Here is a 19,724-nt window from a genome sequence, read left to right as displayed (position 1 = left end):
CACATGATAATGGTGCACATCAAGGGTTCAGCCAAATGCAGGAGATGTAGAAAAGTGTCTCAAAATGTAGTAAAAACATTCCTCCTCATTATTTTTATTACTATTATTATTAGGATGCAGTGGCAACAGATATTTCTATCATTCCCAAATGAGTACTGGACTAAAAAGAAGGCGGAAATAGTTTTTAGACGACCTTGCTAAAAGTGAATGAGTAATTATAAAAATCACAACTGACAATATTTTAAAAGTTTATGGCATTACAATAAAATACACTTTCATAATTCCACCTAACTATATTGGTATGTTGTCAATCAAATATGCTTCTGAATCCACACAAAAAACCCTGGCAACCAAAGGAAGAGCATTCCTCACTATCTCTTCCAGGCCCCAGGGGAGAACAGACTCCCATGTGAAGTATGCAGAACAGGAGACAGCAATGCTGTCAGCCTGCACCATTCATGCAGCAGCTGGGACTGCTCTGTTCCTTGAGAGTTCTTACTCGTGGCCTGCTCACTTCCTCCCACTGAACCTTGAGTGCAACAAAAAGAAATACACTTTGGACTTAAAAAAAAAAAAAAAAGAATTGGGAAAACCTGGGGGACAGTACATCAGCTATATTTAAAATGACTGTGTTCTGAAATAATGTTCAAAACCTCTTCATCTTTTAATTTTGCATATTTGCAAAGAGGCACATGCTGCTCTTTCTATAAAAAAGGGAAAAGCCTTGCTGGGAAGGGGTGAGTCATTTTAACTCTTAATATCCTGAAGGTATTAAGAGTGTATTTTAAGATAACTGCACTACTCTTAAATGGCTTTTATAATTGAAATGAATTACTTTAAAAGGGACATTCACTTTGCTTAAACTGAAATAATATATATTTCATTATATCTTAAAACTTTAAGTCTCATATTTAAAGTAGCTATTAGTTCTATGAGGAGAGAGGGGAAAGGGATAGTGAGGGTTAAATTTCTGGGCTGTAAGACCACTTTATAAAACATAATTGCTAAAGGACAAAAACAAAAGAAACCAAGTGACCCAAATAACATTAAAAAGAAGAGGATAAAAAGGGAGACCTTAAAGAAAACGTAGAGGGAGTTCCCTTCCTGGCACACTGGAAACAAATCCGACTAGGAACCGTGAGGTTGCAGGTTCGATCCCTGACCTCACTCAGTGGGTTAAGGATCTGGCGTTGCTGTGAGCTGCGGTGTAGATCGCAGACGAGGTTTGGATCTTGTGTTGCTGTGGCTGTGGTGTAGGCCAGCAGCTATAGCTCTGAATCTACACCTAGCCTGGGAACTCCATTGCTGCAGGTGCAGCCCTAAAATAAATAAATAAATAAAAGGGAGAAATAAAGGAAGGAAGGGAGGGAGGGAAGGGAGAAAAGACAGACATGTACAGAGAGGCCCCAAAATTCAGACTGATGATGACAAAGTCAGGTATGCCAAAGACCTACAAAAAGGTAAAGGAGAAACAGCACAATTAGAGGAGAATTCGTAACCTGATTTGTCTAAAATTTTTTTTGACCTGGACTTTAGACACATGCTACTGAAAATCTTAGAATGCTGTTATTTAACAGTTCACAATTCAGAACTCTTACGACAACCAGAATCAATTATACCCATAAGACCTCAAAAGAAAAATAAAATTGGTTTATAACAAAGGTAGAAACATTAAGATATCTATGATGACTCACTTTAGAACAGTGAGCAGCAGGCTGCCGGCATAAATAGCTCTAAAAGCATAACATAATTTAGAACTTGAGGTATACAGTTGTAGGAAAAGTTGTGAAATGGCTGATAAATTGCCCTATGTATAGATGCCTGTGTTAAGGAGACAAATTGTTTCCTGATAATTGCGTGCCTATTATCCGTGGCTTCCCAAAGAATCTCAAATCTGCTCTATCCCCATCCTTGAATATTTAAGCTTCTTCTTCACTTTCGGAATATCTTTCATCAATATTGTCACAATATTGAGTAAATGTTATCACACTATCATTAGAAAGACTAACATGGGTTATTTTCATTTTGAGGAAGAATAAATTATTCGTATACAATCATTCTTAATCACAGGGGGGGAAATAAAAAGGAAATGTTTTTGATGTTGCTAAAAGAATCTTCTGAGGCCTAACAGCAATGCTTATATTATTTTGGGGAAAATGTGGAGAAAAACGTCTTTCATAAGGGCTGGTAGTAGTTGCCATAAATCTTGTAATCAATGAACCATGAATCCATCAGTATAATCTACTCTCTGTGAGTATGTAAAGATGTTTTGGGATCTGCAAATATTTTTGTTGCTGCTTCAGCTCTGGCTTAGTAAATAATAATGATTATTATTTTGAGTTTAATCACTATTGCTCCCTGTATTGCCTATGTAAATCTATATTCACTTAGCACTTGTAGAGTGATAAATAGAGCTATTCTATAACTAATCAATAGGCATATCTTTTGACAGATGACACAAAAGTTCAATGGTGTTATGCCCGAAATTGGTATAATATTTGGCAAACAATACTAGTCTGATAGGAAAATTACTTTTGGCAGAAATGGGGAAAAAATCAATTATACTGAAAAGAAAAAAAGTTAAATCAAGTCACCTTCAAAATCACACTTATGTAAAAATTAAAATACTTTGAAAAAATACTATTGACTATTTTCCTCTATGCATGGCTAGTAATATAATTTTTTTAAGTAAAATGTCAGGAGAAAGCCAAAAAAGTTGGGAAAAGGAAAATAAGTGTATGATTATTTCTGCATTTTAAATTAGAATATAAAATCGTTAATGCATTTCTATTACAAACTAAATGTGACTATAAGAAAATGAATAGAATTATGTACTTACTGGAGTTATATTAGCTCTCAAGGCAATTAAAGTCCCTGCTACACCAAAAAGTAAATTAAAAATACATCCAGATTAGTTAGTCCCTCAAGTAGGTGATTCAGTCAAATATTTATCTGATGATGAACTGAACTGAACTAGTATGTATCAAATTCTCCAAATGGCAAGGAAAAGGGGTACCTGAAGTGTGATTCTAGAGAAGCTTTGAGAAAAGACAAAGTCCATATATATATTTGTCTTTTTAGGGCCCCACCATGGCATATGGAGGTTCCCAGGCTAGGGGTCAAATTGGAGCTGTAGCTGCCGGTCTACACCACAGCCACAGCAATGCAGAATCTGAGCAATGCCTGTGACCTACATCACAGCTCAGAGCAATGCTGGATCTGTAGCCCACTGAGCAAGGCCTGAACCTGTGTCCCCATGGATGCTAGTCAGATTCGTTTCTGCTGAGCCAGGACAGGAACTCCAAGTTCTCTTCTATATTTAGCTACAGACACTCTTTAAGTAAACTTTTTATTTTTTAAAAACTGAAATCAAGTTGATTTACAATATCATGTTAGTTTCAGGCATACAGCACAGTGACTCAGGTATATATACACTTTTTCAGAATCTTTTCCATTTTCATAGGTTATTACAAAATACTCAGTTACAGTTCCCTATGCTATACAGTAGGTCAATACATGACCTCTCCTTATACAAAAGGTAATTCAGGTAGTGATTGATTACTGAATTATTAATCTTTTTATGAAAATGATTTCCAGTTTGATGAAAGAATTCACAATTGGATTAATTCAGATAGCAAGCCCACTTACTGTATGTCACAGATTGCTTTTTTTCTACATAAGTTACTGAGACATTTCTATTTGTTAACATACTCTAATATGAGAATAGATATCTCCTAAAGCTTTGATGAAGGAGCATAATCAATTAACTGGAATTTTTGCTCTTCTCAGCAAATAAAAACAAAACAAACTGATTAACTGAAAAAGAAATTTTAAAACTTCCTGAGGAGATTCTTGGTTCAGTACAATTCTGAACCTTTAATCTTGAGAAATGATGTTGAAGAGGAAGGCCATTTTTATACCCTGCTCCTTCAGCCTAACATCTCCTTTCCCTCTTTGTGAATGGGTATCTTTCCTGTAGGCCTCAGGCCAGTTGTCACTCTGCAGGAATGTCAACCTCTCTGACAGGTCAGATTGTTCTTTTCTTATAAAGCTCTCCTCTGGTTCTCAATACAGTAAAACTGTCCAGTATGTGTATGACATCTGATTAGTATTGGTCTATCCCATTGGACTGTCCACTGTAAGAAGAAACTGTGTCCTTTTGCTCATCATGGGATCCCACTGCTTTTTAGCCTGATGCGTGGGACACGGCAGAGACTCAGGGAAGATTTGGCCCATGGATTAAGCACTCTAAGAATTTTATTTAATACTTATTAATCAAATTAAGTATATGTTGCTGTGGAAGACATGTGCAATATTACTTTATTTTCGAAATGAAGCTGTTGTGTTGTGATTTCTCAAATCCTTAGCCTTGAACGCTCTTCTTGTGTTATATGCTCTCCCTAGATAATCTCATCTACTCTCAGCCTTTCCATTTCTACCTACGCCCTAGTGCTGTGGTCTTCAAAATAAGGTGTTCATACCCCTGGGGGTAAAGATAGACTTTTCAAGGAGTACCTAAGAATATGGGTAGTGTTAGAGCAATCAATTTTGACAGTTTCCACTTTTATATAGATACATTTCTACTCATAAAAACCTTTTTCTCATTTTTTTCACTTTCCAGAAGAATATTTCTCATTCAACCACCTCGCATCTTCTGAGGGTGCATTGTACTGCAGTACTAAATAAAGAGAAAATTCGAAAATATTTGTGCTGATAGCTAGAAAAGGGCTTAATCAAGTTACCAGGTGATAATTAAATTTTGGTGATAGTTATTACCATGTGATTTTTGGCACAAAATTTGGAAAGAATTGTATACATTCCCATAAAAAACATACCTCCCATTGTGATCTGCTTATTTTTAGGTATAAGGCTTTTCAGCACTCTAACAAAAATATGAGTAGAATTGATGGTAAAACTTTTCTCATTCTAGCAATGGCCAATATTTATCTCTGAATACATAAACTAATAGGAAAGAAAGCCAATCTCAATTTTTACTTTTATATTTAATACTTTTTTAATGTTTAGAAATTATATACCAAAATCTGCAATATATGTATGTTGATTAAGTGTATACAGGCAGCAATCATAATGAAAACCCAATTTAGAAAAAAAATGTAACACAGGATTTTATGATGACCTGAAAAAATTTATGTGTGTATGTCTATGTGTGTATGTCTATGTGTGTCCCATTGTGTATTTTTTATTGTAAAGAAATATAATAGGGTGATCCAAAAAAGATTTTCAGGCAAAAATATATCAGAAGATGATTTGAGGGAGGATAAAAGAATAATATGAAATTATGACTAGTAAATAAGGATATGATCTTTTGTACTGTGCACCTGTAGCATATTGAAGTTCCCGAGCTAGAGGTTGAATCAGAGCTGCAGCTGCTGACCTACACCACAACTTGTGGCAACACAGGATCCTTAACTCCCTGAGCAAGGCCAGAGATCAAATTTGCATCTGTCCTGGATACTAGTTGGGTTCTTAACCTGCTGAGACACATCAGGAACTCCAGAATATGATCATATTTTTAAATGGCTAATGACAAGTATAAAACAGCTATAGTGTTTCAGTTCCATTGGATATGTTTTAAAGGTCCTGAATTTTATTGAAAAAAATGTCTATTTACAATATTCTGGCACTTAAATCCTTACAATTATTTAAATAGTGTGATGGAGAGTTTTAAATCATTTTAGGCAATTCATATGCACAAAAGTTTGAGCCCTGTAGGATGATTCTAGTGAAGTGTCAGTGATGACTACCTTTCTCTTACTCTTTGTATCCAAATAATCATTAACTCCTGTCACTCTTCAAAATGTCCACTTTTCATCTCTACCCCCAGCCCTCAGAGCTGGAAGTTTCCCCTGATCTCTCAGATCTTATCAAATGCCTATTTGACGATCTCCCAGCACACCACAGAGCTCTCCTCGGTTGCTGAGCTTCATTTTTAGCTTTCTGTGATTATTTTGAACAATTTCTGTCTCCCTTCTAAACTCTCTCCTTGCCTCTGCTTCATCTTCTGGGTGGATAAGGGCATGGACCACATACATGCCAATCAGGCAGCATGAGCTAGCATTACTTGAACAAAGGAATGCTGCCTTCCAAGTGCCAAGCACAGTGCCTGATGTCTCGTAGCTGCTCGACATGTGCTTAATAAATACATGAATAAATGAACAGATACCGGTTAACTGTATAATCAAAAGAGAACCCATAGTGGACACATTGTGAGGAAACTGTATAATTTATGTTCTTACACAGTGAATATGAAATTCTGGACCGTTGGATGTAAGTCCTGGAAATTTGGAGGCAGTGCGCTTGCTTTAGAAAGACAGTTGGATTTCAACTGGAGATGTTAATTGCCTTGTCTAAAGCCACAGCTGCCTAATGACAAACTAGGAGCAAACTTAGCCCCAGCTCACTGGAGGTTTGGGCAGCCCTGTCCTTTCCATTGCTCCATGTGGACTCCGTGCTGTGTTCACTCATCTGCAACATGCCTATGCTGGAAACAGCACTAAAACAGCAGGTCTGGCTGCTCTAACTCTAGCCTGTGAAAATCTACAGCAAGTCATTTTATAGTGAAAAGAATACAAAAAGACACGTAAAGAATAAAGGGAATGGGACCACGATAACTTGGAAACATGGACAATAAGTTAAGATCTATGTTCTAGGGGAAGAAAACATGATGTTTTTGAACCAGACACATACAGAACATAATAGAGCCTTTTGTCCCTCCAACTTGATGTTCTCACCTAAGTAAAGCAAATATTGATGGAGAGAGAGCAGACACAAAGAAAAGGACTTACTGTACAGCACAGGGAACAAAACTTAATATTTCATAATACCCTATAAGTGAAAAAAATCTGAAAAATAGATAGATGTGTATGTATAGCTGAATCACTTTGCTGTACACCTGAAACTAACACAACACTACAAATCAACTACACTTCAATTTTTTTAAAAAAAAGAGAGAGAGAAAGGAGCATAACTGGAGCTCTTTACATTATGAGATTAAAGAAAAAAGCTATGGCTGATGAAAGGACATGTACCATAAATAGCAACTGATTAAGGGAAGGGAGGAAAATGTAGTATTTACCTAGAGGCCAAGACAGACAGTATTTCTTAAAGCAGGGAGAAAACGGCAAATACCCCCCTGCTCTTAACTGAGAATCTCTATGATAATATTTTTTTCTATATTTTCGTGACAGGTCACATCTTTATATCATCAAAGCTTATAGAGTTAAATCTAATACTGGAGGCATTATATAAATGCTCTATTCTGTTCTATTCTTTTCTACACTGTACCTACTTTCCCCATGTGAAATTCATACCACTCACTACACAGGAGTGGTCAAAACAAATAGAAGGCAACTTCAAGGATGATTAATGTTTTACAGTTTCCTATAAGGGCCAGATATTGTATAGGTATGTAACTCTCGCTATTGTTTTTTGTTCTTTGGTTTTTTTGTTTGTTTGTTTGTTTGTTTGTTTTTTTCGTCTTTTTAGGGCATATGGAGGTTCCAGGCTAGGGGTCGAACCAAAGCTACAGCTGCTGGCCTACACCACAGCCACAGCCACACGGGATCCAAGCTGCATCTGCAATCTACACTACAGATCATGCAACACCAGATCCTTAACCCACTGAGTGAGACCAGTGACCAAACCTGCATCCTCATGGATGCTAGTCAGATTCATTTCTGCTGAGCCAACATGGGAACTCCAAATTGGTAGTATCATTGCCACTTTTCAAATGATGAAACCCAGTGATTTTCCTAAGTTTATTTAGTGGAACAGCTGCAACTTGATCACAGTGTGTCAGAATCTGAACTGCAACTATTACTTGTACCAATGGTTCCCAAACAGTGGTTCCCAGACTAGCAGCATCAGCATTACCTGGAAATATATAAATATAAATTCCTGGTTCTCATTCCACCTACTAAATCAGAACTCTAGATGTGGAGTCCAGCAAAGACCGTCCAAGCCTCTGTAGTGATTCTTATGTACAATCAGATTAAAGAACCACCATCTTATATAGTGTAGCATAAAACTGTTACTTAAACCCACTGCAAGGAGTACTTGAGTTCTCTTTGGTGTCTTTTTTTTTTTTTTTTGGGTTTTCATTTTTGAACAAATATATATTTATGATGTATGGTCATTTGATATACCACTACAGAATTACAGGCAGTAGGGGTAGAAAGTGAACAGGCTACAGATGGAAGCTCAGGTCTCCCACCTATTGTTATATAAGCTTGGCAAGTTGCATAACTTACGGATTTGTCTTCTCTAAAAATGAAAAAAAAAAAATGAAATCATCTACCAAAAGCACTTAGCCCAGCCTGAAATGCAATAAGTAAATAAAAACTCAACAAAGTAAATATAATTTTCATTATGATTATCATCATTAAAGACAATACTATTGGTAACATTATAATTAGTGAAGCTTAGGTATTATGTATGCTTTAAAGCTCCAGAGATGCTTCTCTACTTATAATTTTTATTATAAAAGGGCCTTACTTTTTCCAGTTTCAAAATGAATTTCCAATTCATTTCAATTCAATAAACATTTTTTTATTTCCCATAATGTACAAGCTACACTGTTGTTTCAGAGTATTGTCTGAGTATTGATATCAGTTATTAATTTATATGTTAGGAAATAGATATCACTTTTTAAAATTTAATAGTTTAAATCTTTACTCTGTATTGTCTTAAAGCTTTAAATTGCATCTTTTAGCATTATTTGAAAAGTAATACGTTATCGCAAAATTAAGAGACTGTATTACTGGGGACAAATATTTAATTTCATATTAAAAATTGTATTCGGAGGAGTTCCTGTCCCAGCACAGTGGTTAAAGAATCCGACTAGGGGAGTTCCCGTAGTGGTGCAGTGCTTAACGAATCCGACTAGGAACTATGAGGTTGAGTGTTCAGTCCCTGCCCTTGCTCAGTGGGTTAAGGATCCGGCGTTGCCGCGAGCTGTGGTGTAGGTTGCAGACGCAGCTCAGATCCCACATTGCTTGTGGCTCTGGCGTAGGCTTGTGGCTACGGCTCCGATTCGACCCCTAGCCTGGGAACCTCCATATGCTGCGGGAGCTGCCCTAGAAAAGGCAAAAAGACAAAAAAAAAATTGTATTCAAAGAAAATTCCACATTACCATATTGATATTTGTAGAGTTAACTGCATATAAAAAAATTTAATACAGACATTTTCAAATAATAATTCACTTGGAGTAATAATATATCCCCTATATTTAACTCAGTGATGCTTAGACCAGTTATTTTTGTTTATCTGTACCAACCAGTGAAATAAACCAGTTTCTTCCTTCTTATTATGCTTTTTATACATACACAGATGCTATCATCTTTTCTATGTCTTTTTTTTTTAAGAGAAAAATTCTCAGGTCTCACAACCTCCTCTCCTGGCTGATATTTTCAAGATCTTTTATCATTCATATTGTTTTCTACAAAACGCTTGGCAATTTGTCTCTTTTCTGAAATATGGCTTCTACTGCACTTAGTCCCCAAATTGCAGCCTACCAACACCTGATCATAGCTCAATCTGTTTGTATGCATGACATCACCATCACAATTCAACACACTGTAGCCTTTGCATAGTTTAACAGGAAGCAGATTGTCCACTCATTCAATGTATCATCCACGGCAATTGTTGAATTTTCCTCACTGCTGCAAACATATCTAGCTTTTCATTGCACTCTTTGGTTCCATTACCCAGCCTGCACCAATTTTCCATTCCATTTTTCTGAATCCAATGCCACTGATTCGACCTATCTCCCCAGCATATCAAAGTTAGGCTGTATACTAAGCACCCCAAAGTTCTGCAGTCCCTGCTACTCCAAGCCTCCTTGTCCTTTAGATTTATTAGCGTAAATACATAGCATCTCCACCACCAACATTTTTTAGTATACTATTACATTACCTTTGGAGGTCTTTTTCTAGATGATTTTTAAGCTTCCAGTTAAACAAAAACAAGCAAACAAACAAAGCTTACTGGCCTGTTACTTCGGACACATTTAAAAAGAAACCGAGCCCTCCCCATTCATTGACTAAATTTAAGAAACTTAAACCCAAGATTGCATTATTTTTTTATTATTAAGCTGTCACTCAATATATAGATTAAACCTCTGACCTTCACACATAGATAGCTCAGTGAGCATCATGTACCTCCCTGCAGGAGGTCACTTGCAGGTGCTGGGGCATGTCATGTGGTTGGCTTAGCTGAGCAAATCCTAGTAAACACAGAGTTAGTTCCATTTACCATCTTTATTCGCCCAGTTACAAAAGAAAGCCAAGCAGGAGAATATTAAAATGATGGAGGAAATAACAAAAGAAAGTATCAGGTTCCAATTTAATTATTTTACCACAAATATATGTCAGAGTTATCAAAACCGGAATGAGCTGACACTTTCATTTATAATGGAATTGTAGAAGGGATGGATGGTTCAAACTCACAAGTCAAAAATCCCCGCAGCCTTTAAACTAAATATCAATCCATGTGCCTTCCTTCAGCCTAGAATTCCCAGCCACCCTCCTCACATACTCCTAAAAACCTACCCCTTGCCTCAGTTGGCCCTGTCATCTGACAAAGTCCTACTCATCCTTCATGAAGAAGAATATGACTTCTCCAAGGCAGTAATTCCTCCTTTCTGTGTATTCACACCCTATCTTGTACTTAGTTCTTGCTTCAAATACAACTATTTTTTTTTAATAGAGCTGTATCTCCTGTTAATTTTGAGCTCTTCCTCCTCTTTGCTTTCTGGTTACCAGGCAGTATTGAGAATCACTCAATAAAATTTTGTTAAAAACATGAATTATCTTAAAAACAGAATTATCCCAATAGCTATATTTTTAAATGTAGAAAGTGATATCAGGCTTGAATGCTCTCTAGAGAAATTATAATAATGCAATGGTATAAGTTTAGTTTTACTAAAATGGCAAAAATATAGGTGAATATGGGTAAGTTCATGAAAGAGTTCAAAAACAACTATCAGCTCTGAGAAAAGGCTGTGTCTGCAGCAAAATAAAACGAGCAAAGAATAAAACAAAAAACAGAGGCAAGGGAACATGACATGGTAATTTTCAAATAGTTTATTTCACCTTTTTCCCTCAAATGTATATATGGTTATACATCTTCATAAAATTTTGGTTACATTGATTTTGGGTAAATGTTTATGTTATCACAGCTTAATTACATGTAGTAGACTTGATGGAGGTGATTTTTAAAAATAGGAAAAAAGCCTTTTTAATATTTTAAAGTCTAATAGAAGAGTTTTTTGAGGACTTAGAAAAAAGGATAATCATTAACCATTAGTCTGAATTTAAAAAAAAAAAATGAAGATGCTTTAGTTCTAGAGAAGAGTGATGAGGAATTTAATCACTGCCTTCAAGTATATGGTGGATCCATCGAAAGAGGATAGTGCTAAAAATTTTTCCTTCTTAGCTCAGTGTAAGGCTGGAAAAAATTAACTTAAAGGAAAAACAGGAAAATTCTAGAGAAGTTGAGATGGGATGACTAATGACTAAGTAATGCAGTGAAAGATTTCTTTCATGGACTTTTAAAACAGGAGAGCTACCTTTTGACCTGGAGTTGAAACTAAATTTAAACCTAGGTAACTCTCTACAAGACAAATAAAAATTTATTCCATAAACAGGTTATACTCTCTGCAGTTCTCAATGTTCTTCTAAAACATCCTTTTCTCTGTGGGATCATCTCAGCCACACAGAGCAGGGACAGGTCCACTGTCACACATAAAATGGAATTATATGAACAAACTGCCCCCTAGCTCCTCACCCTTCTGATCAGACTCTCCTTAACCTGGTACCCAAAGCCTGGAGACGAGTGATCGATTATAAATTGCCCAAAGCATAAAAAGAAATGGAACATAAAAATACTTGGAAATATAGACACCTAAGAAGGTTTAAAAAAACTATACTAAAAAGATCACTGATCTTTGATTTATTTACATCTAATATTCATTTCATTAACATTAATAAGTGACATTTAGTATCATATTCTAATACAAAATAATTCTATTAAATTATAAGTTCAGTTTTAACCTAGCCTTATGTATTAAAATATTGTATTGTGAAATTCCAAGATAAGATGCAAGTTTAAGATTTGCGTCAAGGGTCACTGAAAGAGTAAAGGTTTTTTTTATAACCTTTTTGTTTTTAGTTTTTAATGTTAATATTTGCTATGCTACTTTATTTATATCAAATGCTCACAGTTGTTTTATGAATAAATACCACAACCTTTCTAAAGAACCTTAGCATTTGACCTAAATTTAATTATTTTGCTCTCATGGGATAGCAAAGCTATCAAAATTCAAAAGAGGGTGACACTCTATATATGAATAATAAGAGCCTGGATAAAGAAAGGTAATTTAAAACAAGATAGAACATTTCAAAGATAAGTGTATTGTGCTGTCACGCTGTTGCTTTGTAAGCTGTGAACCTGAAACGAAGTTTTACAGTGTTTTTTTCCGTGTCTTACTTTTCTCCAGTTGATAAATGGAATGCATCCACTGAGAATCTGAAACCAGGATGAATCATTATCAGAAATACAGAATTTTGCTCAACTTACCTGTTCCTGTTGCTGGAAATCCAATCTGAAATAAGTGTTGATGCCTGTTGGTGGCAGTGCTTGTTGCCAAAGCTGCATGCCAGCATGATAACCTCTCTACGTAGTTCTCTAGGTGTCATAAAAAAGAAAAGAAAAATTAACAAGCAGTATTAATATCTGGAGAGAAAGAGTGACTTATTATAGTACATGACAGTAGATAAATTAATTAGCACAGAAATAATTTTCAGATTTGGAATTTCTGTTATGCTGAGTAAGAGACAATTAAACGGGGTGGAAGTTGTACATAAAAAAGTCTTCTCTGGAAACAGTACTATAGTAAGAAGTATGGGTTCAGACCTCAACTTTCCCAAGTAGAGATAGGTCTTAAATTAAAACACGGCAAGGAAAATCCTTTGTTATCAGTACCAGGTGGTGGAAACTGTGCTGCCCATCAGCTGTTCCCCCAAGAAAGGGAAATGAAACATGCAGAATGAAAGATCATCTCATGCTGGTAAAGTCACAATGAGTCTGGTGGTGTGGTATTGTACAGTTCTGGGGGAGGGAAAGGGAAATCAGAAAATGAAACTGTACTCATGTTGGTAGGATGCTTGAACAAGAGATCCATTAAAATTGTTTTTTGGCCATCCAAGCTTGATGTATGTTGTTGCAACTTGCTTTAAAATATACTCCTAAAAGGAGGATAGGAGAAATAAAGATAATGTCACTTTCACATCACTCCATGCTGACAATTAAAATTAAATAGTAAAATTAAAATATTTTCTAAATGAGCCTATTTTAAAATATCAGTAAAATTATGGGTGTGGTAATGCTCTACTACAATTTTATTTAAAAACAAAAATAATAAAATTATTTTATAACTTCAGTATTTCAAATATAGGAAATAAGTATCCAATACAATTGCAATGGTGGAAGTTTACTTCCTATCGAGCAATTAAGTAATTTCCACTATTAAATATTTGAGATGACAATTTCTGTAGCAAAACAAGGAAAGTGAAGAATATTGATAATGACTCCATGCATACATGTATACATATATATGTAAATATAGTTATGAAAATGAGCACCTAATATTTAAGTTTTTATATCAATAGAGCATAGTTAATACAAAACTGTTACTTAAGCCCAGTCAATAGCTTGGCCTTGTCGGACCTGACATCCATAGGACACTCTTCAGTAAAATGATACGGTATTTCAAAGGCAAAATCCATTCAGTTAATGACACATATAAATATGAGTAGCAATATAAGATATGCTCTCCTCACTTTAATGTGGTCCTTGAATTTTGCCAAAGAAACGAAAGCACTGAAATTACAGTAAAAGCAATTCTTAACTTTTACTGAAATTGAGGTGTCTGACATAATATACTATTTCTGAAGTACAAATATATACAAAAATGTATTTTACTTTTACAGAACTTTAATGTTGCAGTGTCTCTGTGTTAAGGAGAAAAGAGAAGAATAGTAAGTCTTTCTCCAGCAGATAAAAATTATACCATAACTGTAATGACACATTTCCATGCATGTCTGTTGTAAGGGCTTAGATAAAACTAACAACGATGAACAGTCAAGCCAGGATTATTCCTATTAAAAAAATATTAAAACAGAGGTGCTTTCATGTAGGCTTAGGATAAGATAAAAGCAGCAACTCTTACAGCCATCACACAATTTAGATGGCTGGAAAAAAAAACGATTTCACCTCATGGCAATCTAATCTCAAGTTATTCCAAATGCATAGGTCAATTAGCAGAGCCAGTGTGTCATAAGAAATAGGATGATTTTACAAGACACAGGGCAGAGTCTTAAAATTACCAGAAGGAAAATAAATTGTGCTCAAAGGTGACAGAAGTTGCAGAGGCATTCTGTCACATGCAAAGCTTCACTGGTGATAATAAATTTTGGAATCAAAGGCTCATTAGCAGTACTTAATCCTAATCTTACTCAAAATTATTATTACATTAGATTAGGTGGTGTCAGTGAGTGCAGTTTTGGTTTTTCTGGCTCTACGCTTAGGAAATCTGGTCAGGTAACATTTTGGAATGTTTGTCATGTCTTTAGGTCTATTTGGATTATCCATTGTTTGCTCTCCTATATCCCCTTGGACCCAATTATGAATGGGCTTTTGCCTCAATGTTGATCTTATCCTTGTTAATTAAGGAAGTGAATTGAATTTACTATGCCCTTTTGGATAAAAACAATGACTAAGAATCTTTACTGAAACTGTCTATATTCTGGGAAAATCTTTGGGATCCCTCTCCCCAGGTTAAGTCCTTTGTGAACACAGAGCCCTTTAACTCTTGGGAAGTAGGTTGAAACTTTAAGGATTTGCCATGTATATTTGTTCTTAAATTCTGAGGCATTTAAGCTTAATTGACACTTTTAGGCCAGAACAAAAAAGAGTGTGTATTAAATTTTCTTCCTCAAGAATGTGTCATTAGTGTTGCACAGAAAATCAGGACAAAAAATGATAGCACAAATTAGAAGGAACTAAAAATAACTCAGGATCAGTTGAATATAGTAGATAATGAGAAAACAGTTTATCTTCTGAAAATAAGAAAAAGAAAAATATATCTTTTTACATTGAAGACATTGTATTTCTCCATGCGGTCCAGTAATTTATCTAGAGGATAAAGAGCTCGGCTGGCAGCGTGCCAAGGAAGAAAATCCTTCTCCTCAGACAGGTATCTGATAATCTCCAGGGGAATGTTTTGAGGCAAATAGCCAGCTCTGCACAGTCAAAAAAGTTAATGTTAATTATATGCAGAAAAGATACATGATGATGCAAAAATGAAGATTTTACTTATGCAAATAAAAGGCAGAATGCAAGATTCATCACAGTATAAAGAAGCCATACTCAGTCCTATAAAAATAAAATTACTCACTTTTTAAATATAGTCCTACTTAGGATGCCAATGCCCCTTAATATATACAGAGTTGGAGAGTTAAAATTTACACGAATACAAAAATATCAGGATACATATTTTTAAAAGGGAAAGAATTGTGGAATTGGAATAAAATCAACTCTGGCTATTTTCCTTCACAGAAACTCTTCAGAGGTCACAAGTAATTGAAAATAATTGATTACTGAAAAGAAATTCCGGTTTCTCAATGCACCTCTTTACTTTTCATGTAGCTCTGTGTAATGATATTTAATCCAGGTTGTTTTAAAAAAAAATTATCAAATCAAAGTAGCAATTTAGTTTTGACTCTGTCTGTATTACCATAGAAGCATTTTTCAAATCTGCTTTCTGTAACACCTATAAAAATCAGTTAGATTTTAATAGAGTCAAAATTCCAAAACATTAAAAAAAATTGACTCTTCCCATTTATTATTTTCCTTTCAAAATAGATGCTGTGTCACCTTGGGGACCAATATTAGATTCTTCAGAAAATATGAAACTGTAGCTTTTTAAAACTATCTGAACACAAGAGGCTCACAATGAAAGAAGGTATATCCAAAAAAGAACCCCCAAAGAAGTGTCATCTCTATACTCCAGTAGACTGCATGTAAAAATCCTTGAAATCAAAGCAATATAAATGACAATACCCAGCACTTTAAAATATGGCCTTAGCCTTGATGTCCCTGATATATACATGGAGTGACACTATGTATTTTGTTGGATTTTTTTTACGTTAATAATTAACTGAATGCAGACTTTTTTTTTTTTTTGTCTTTTTGCCATTTCTTGGGCCGTTCCCACGGCATATGGAGGTTCCCAGGCTAGGGGTCTAATCGGAGCTGTAGCTGCCAGCCTACGCCACAGCCACAGCAACGCGGGATCCGAGCCGCGTCTGCAACCTACACCACAGCTCACGGCAACGCCGGATGGTTAACCCACTGAGCAAGGGCAGGGATCGAACCCGCAACCTCATGGTTCCTAGTCGTATTCGTTAACTACTGCGCCACGACGGGAACTCCTGAATGCAGACTTTTAACACAGAAGACAGGGAAATATAAAAGCAGCCAAAGCCAGGTTATCTCCTTTAACTTTTTTTTTTTTTTTTTTCCGGCATCATAAAATCAGATGGACCTTCTTATCTGTGTTTGGTAGAAAGTGGACAGAGAAGGAGCAGGGCCTTTTCTCATTTTTGTTTCAAACAATTTGTCAAATTATTTAGTCTTCATTCCACATGATAACCAAAAACTACAGAAAAATAATTTGCAGCTGTGTTTGTAATGTTCACAAAAAAAAGCAATTCTGAAGATTGTGCTTCTTTGAATTTAATAAATAGACATGCACTACTCTAATGGTTTTGGTTCACCCCTGGCATAAGATCAACCACAGTTAATGTCAGACATAAATAAGAAAGGTGAAAATAACCCCAAATTTCCACATATGATTTCCATTTATATGATTTAGATTCCATCTAGATTTGTGCCATTTTCCTTGTAGAGTTTCCATTTTATACATCCTAGAATGTATAAAATAGTGTGAAATAGGATAGGGGAATAACAAATAATAAGAAACTATTTTTTTGCTAGTGTAGCATCATAATAAAACAGTTAAATTTTGCTTATAAAGGTCTGTCACTCACTAAAAAAGCAATATAACTTTTTATAAAAATAATGGTTTTTCCTCCTTAAAAGTAATATAGCCTCCAATATCTCAGATTTCATAATTTGTTTCCCCTGAACTTTTAATTCTAAATTAGCATGGTGATCATAAATTTGCCTCCTCTAAATTATGCAATCTGCATGCCATAGGTTATAACATTTCAGAGATGAAGATTTATCTAGAAGCCATTATTCTTTGGTTGAGGAAATTAGAAAAATAATGTATTAAAAAAGAACCTTTAGTAGCTAATTTATTGTGGCCCTTCAGATAAGTTTAGAAAAATCAGGAAAGGTGTTTGCATTTACTTTTTCATAGATTTAAACATATTACCTTATGTCAGTTATAATTTATCATGTTTTACTTCATCGCTGCCAATGAATGGACATCTTTCAGTGATTTAGGTTTTGTGAGCAATATGACTACAAATAAAAATATGACAAATAATGTTATGAAAAGAGACTCAGGCCTGAGAAAGAGCCTGAAACTGAGAAAGATCCTGGAACCATGACTGCTCTCTGCACAATTAGACATTCATCTTTCCAATGAATGTCTGTGAAATAAAGGTTGAAATAGGAGATATCTTTTTTAGCTCAAAACCCTTTTATTCTAACTTACTTATCTAGAATTTAGCCTGCTGAAAAATTATTACCACAATATGGGCATAAGACAGGTAATTGTTTTAACATCTGAAAGAAAATACTTTGTAAATTTTATATTCCCTATTATTTATTTACTTATTTATTTATTTATTTTTGGATAGGCACAAGTCTTCTAAGAATCAGAGCTTAGATTTAGGTTGTATAAGACATCTTACATAGTGTAAGATAATAAAAGCAAAGCAAGCCTAATAGAAATTCCAAATAATGAAAAGTAAACTATCCATTAAATAGAGAAATGGAGCAAGTTCTGTTTTGAGACTTTATGGAAAAAACTGCCAACTGCTCACCAAAATCCATTTTCTCCTCTGCTGCATGGGATCGAGTATAATTACCATTTCCTTGGTAGTCATGTAACCAAGCTCTAGCCTGTAGAATATGAACAGTTCTCACTGTCAAGGTTAACCCATAGCCATTTTTATTAGTTCCTCCATGTTCTTATCTCTTGAAATGAATCTTCTAGAGTGACCTTGTATTGAACTCTTGCACTGAACATGTCAGAAGCCTATCTGGGTCTCTGGATGACATTATACACAAGTACCAGTTCTCAAACCCTGTTCTGTTACGTGATCAGGAAATATGCTTCTATTGTGTTTGATTCAAAGACATGTTTGGCTCTATTTTTTAAAGCAGTTAACCTTTTCTAATGCAGTCCTCGGATGGAATAAGAAACAGATTACACTCAAATTGCCCTCATTTCGCGTTGTCACAAACATATGTAAGTAATTATCTACTACATAATTCAATATACTTGCATTTAGCCTTCTATATCAAAATATGTAGCTATACTCAATTGGATAAGAGGATAATCAGCTTCATCACAAAATTAAGACTTGTAAGAGATAATGTTGGTGAATAAGTTACCTAGTTTAGATATGTGTTTGTGTAATTGGCTGGTAATGATATCTGTGATTACTACTACTGATAATGCAATCAATATAGGGGAAGTGTGTGGAATCCAGTGAATGGAACACTACATTAGCTCAAAGTAATCAGCTCGGTAGGGAGCACATTTATGGTCCTGATGCTGAAATGCATTTTCCCTAAATTTGTATCATCACAGGGAAGTGTTGCTTAAAAATGGAGGGGGGGGGTACAATTAGCAAATTTAAAGACAATTTCATGTATAATTACATGTGTTTTATTCATTTTTTAAGAAGAAGTTGTATTGATATTTATCTTCTCTACGGTTGGGGTGGGGGTTGGTGTAAGAAATGAGTTAGAAATCAAGAAAAAACAATGGGGAAGAAAGGTAAATGAGAAAAGTTTAAGAAATGGATACAGGATTGCCCATATGCAGCTATACAGTTCTTCTTCCCATCCCTGCACACCCAACACACACATACTCTCGCTCCTCCTCCTCTAATTTACTGGAGCTTGCAATGAAATATAGCTTTGGTCATACATGAGAATATTTTTTCTAAAAAGGAGATTAAAACCAGACTGTATTAACTGATGTTTAAATGCACTGATCTTAGCTGGCTTTGTTTCTAACGAAGATTCAAAAACTACTTTTCAAAGCCATTCTGAATTCTGAATTTCTGTGAATATTAACACTTAAATTGACTATGCTGGGTGGCTTGTACACAAATAACCTATTTTACCATGAATTTTCTTTAAAATCCATTGGTTTTTGGGTATTTGAAATTTAAGAAAAAATTAAAATCACAATCCTCAGACTTCTTAGAGCACAATACTCAAGTTTTCATTAATTGAATATTCATTTAAAACAAATAAATAGCCTGTTACACACTTCATCATACATACATAAGACTGTCCCTTAGGGCGTAGATTTTTAAAGCAATTACTGAAATGCTTAGTTTAAAAGTTGACTGTTGGAGTTCCCCTCGTGGCGCAGTGGTTAACGAATCCGACTAGGAACCATGAGGTTGCGGGTTCGATCCCTGCCCTTGCTCAGT

General features: G+C 35.1%; 1 protein-coding gene across 1 annotated transcript in view; it reads right to left on the bottom strand.

The window, feature by feature from the left end:
- Positions 1–19,724, bottom strand: part of TRHDE (thyrotropin releasing hormone degrading enzyme) — a 382,857-nt gene that overhangs the window by 36,945 nt on the left and 326,188 nt on the right. The window contains exons 13-15 of the mRNA XM_047787208.1: positions 15,173–15,320; positions 13,168–13,265; positions 12,598–12,705 (exon numbers count right to left, since the gene is read on the bottom strand). Of these exons, the coding sequence (XP_047643164.1) occupies positions 12,598–12,705; positions 13,168–13,265; positions 15,173–15,320 (354 nt within the window). The remainder of the gene's footprint in view (positions 1–12,597; positions 12,706–13,167; positions 13,266–15,172; positions 15,321–19,724) is intronic.

This window comes from Phacochoerus africanus, chromosome 7 (genome assembly GCF_016906955.1).
Source record: "Phacochoerus africanus isolate WHEZ1 chromosome 7, ROS_Pafr_v1, whole genome shotgun sequence".
Classification (NCBI taxonomy): Eukaryota; Metazoa; Chordata; class Mammalia; order Artiodactyla; family Suidae; genus Phacochoerus; species Phacochoerus africanus.
This window is presented reverse-complemented; position numbering and strand designations above follow the sequence as displayed.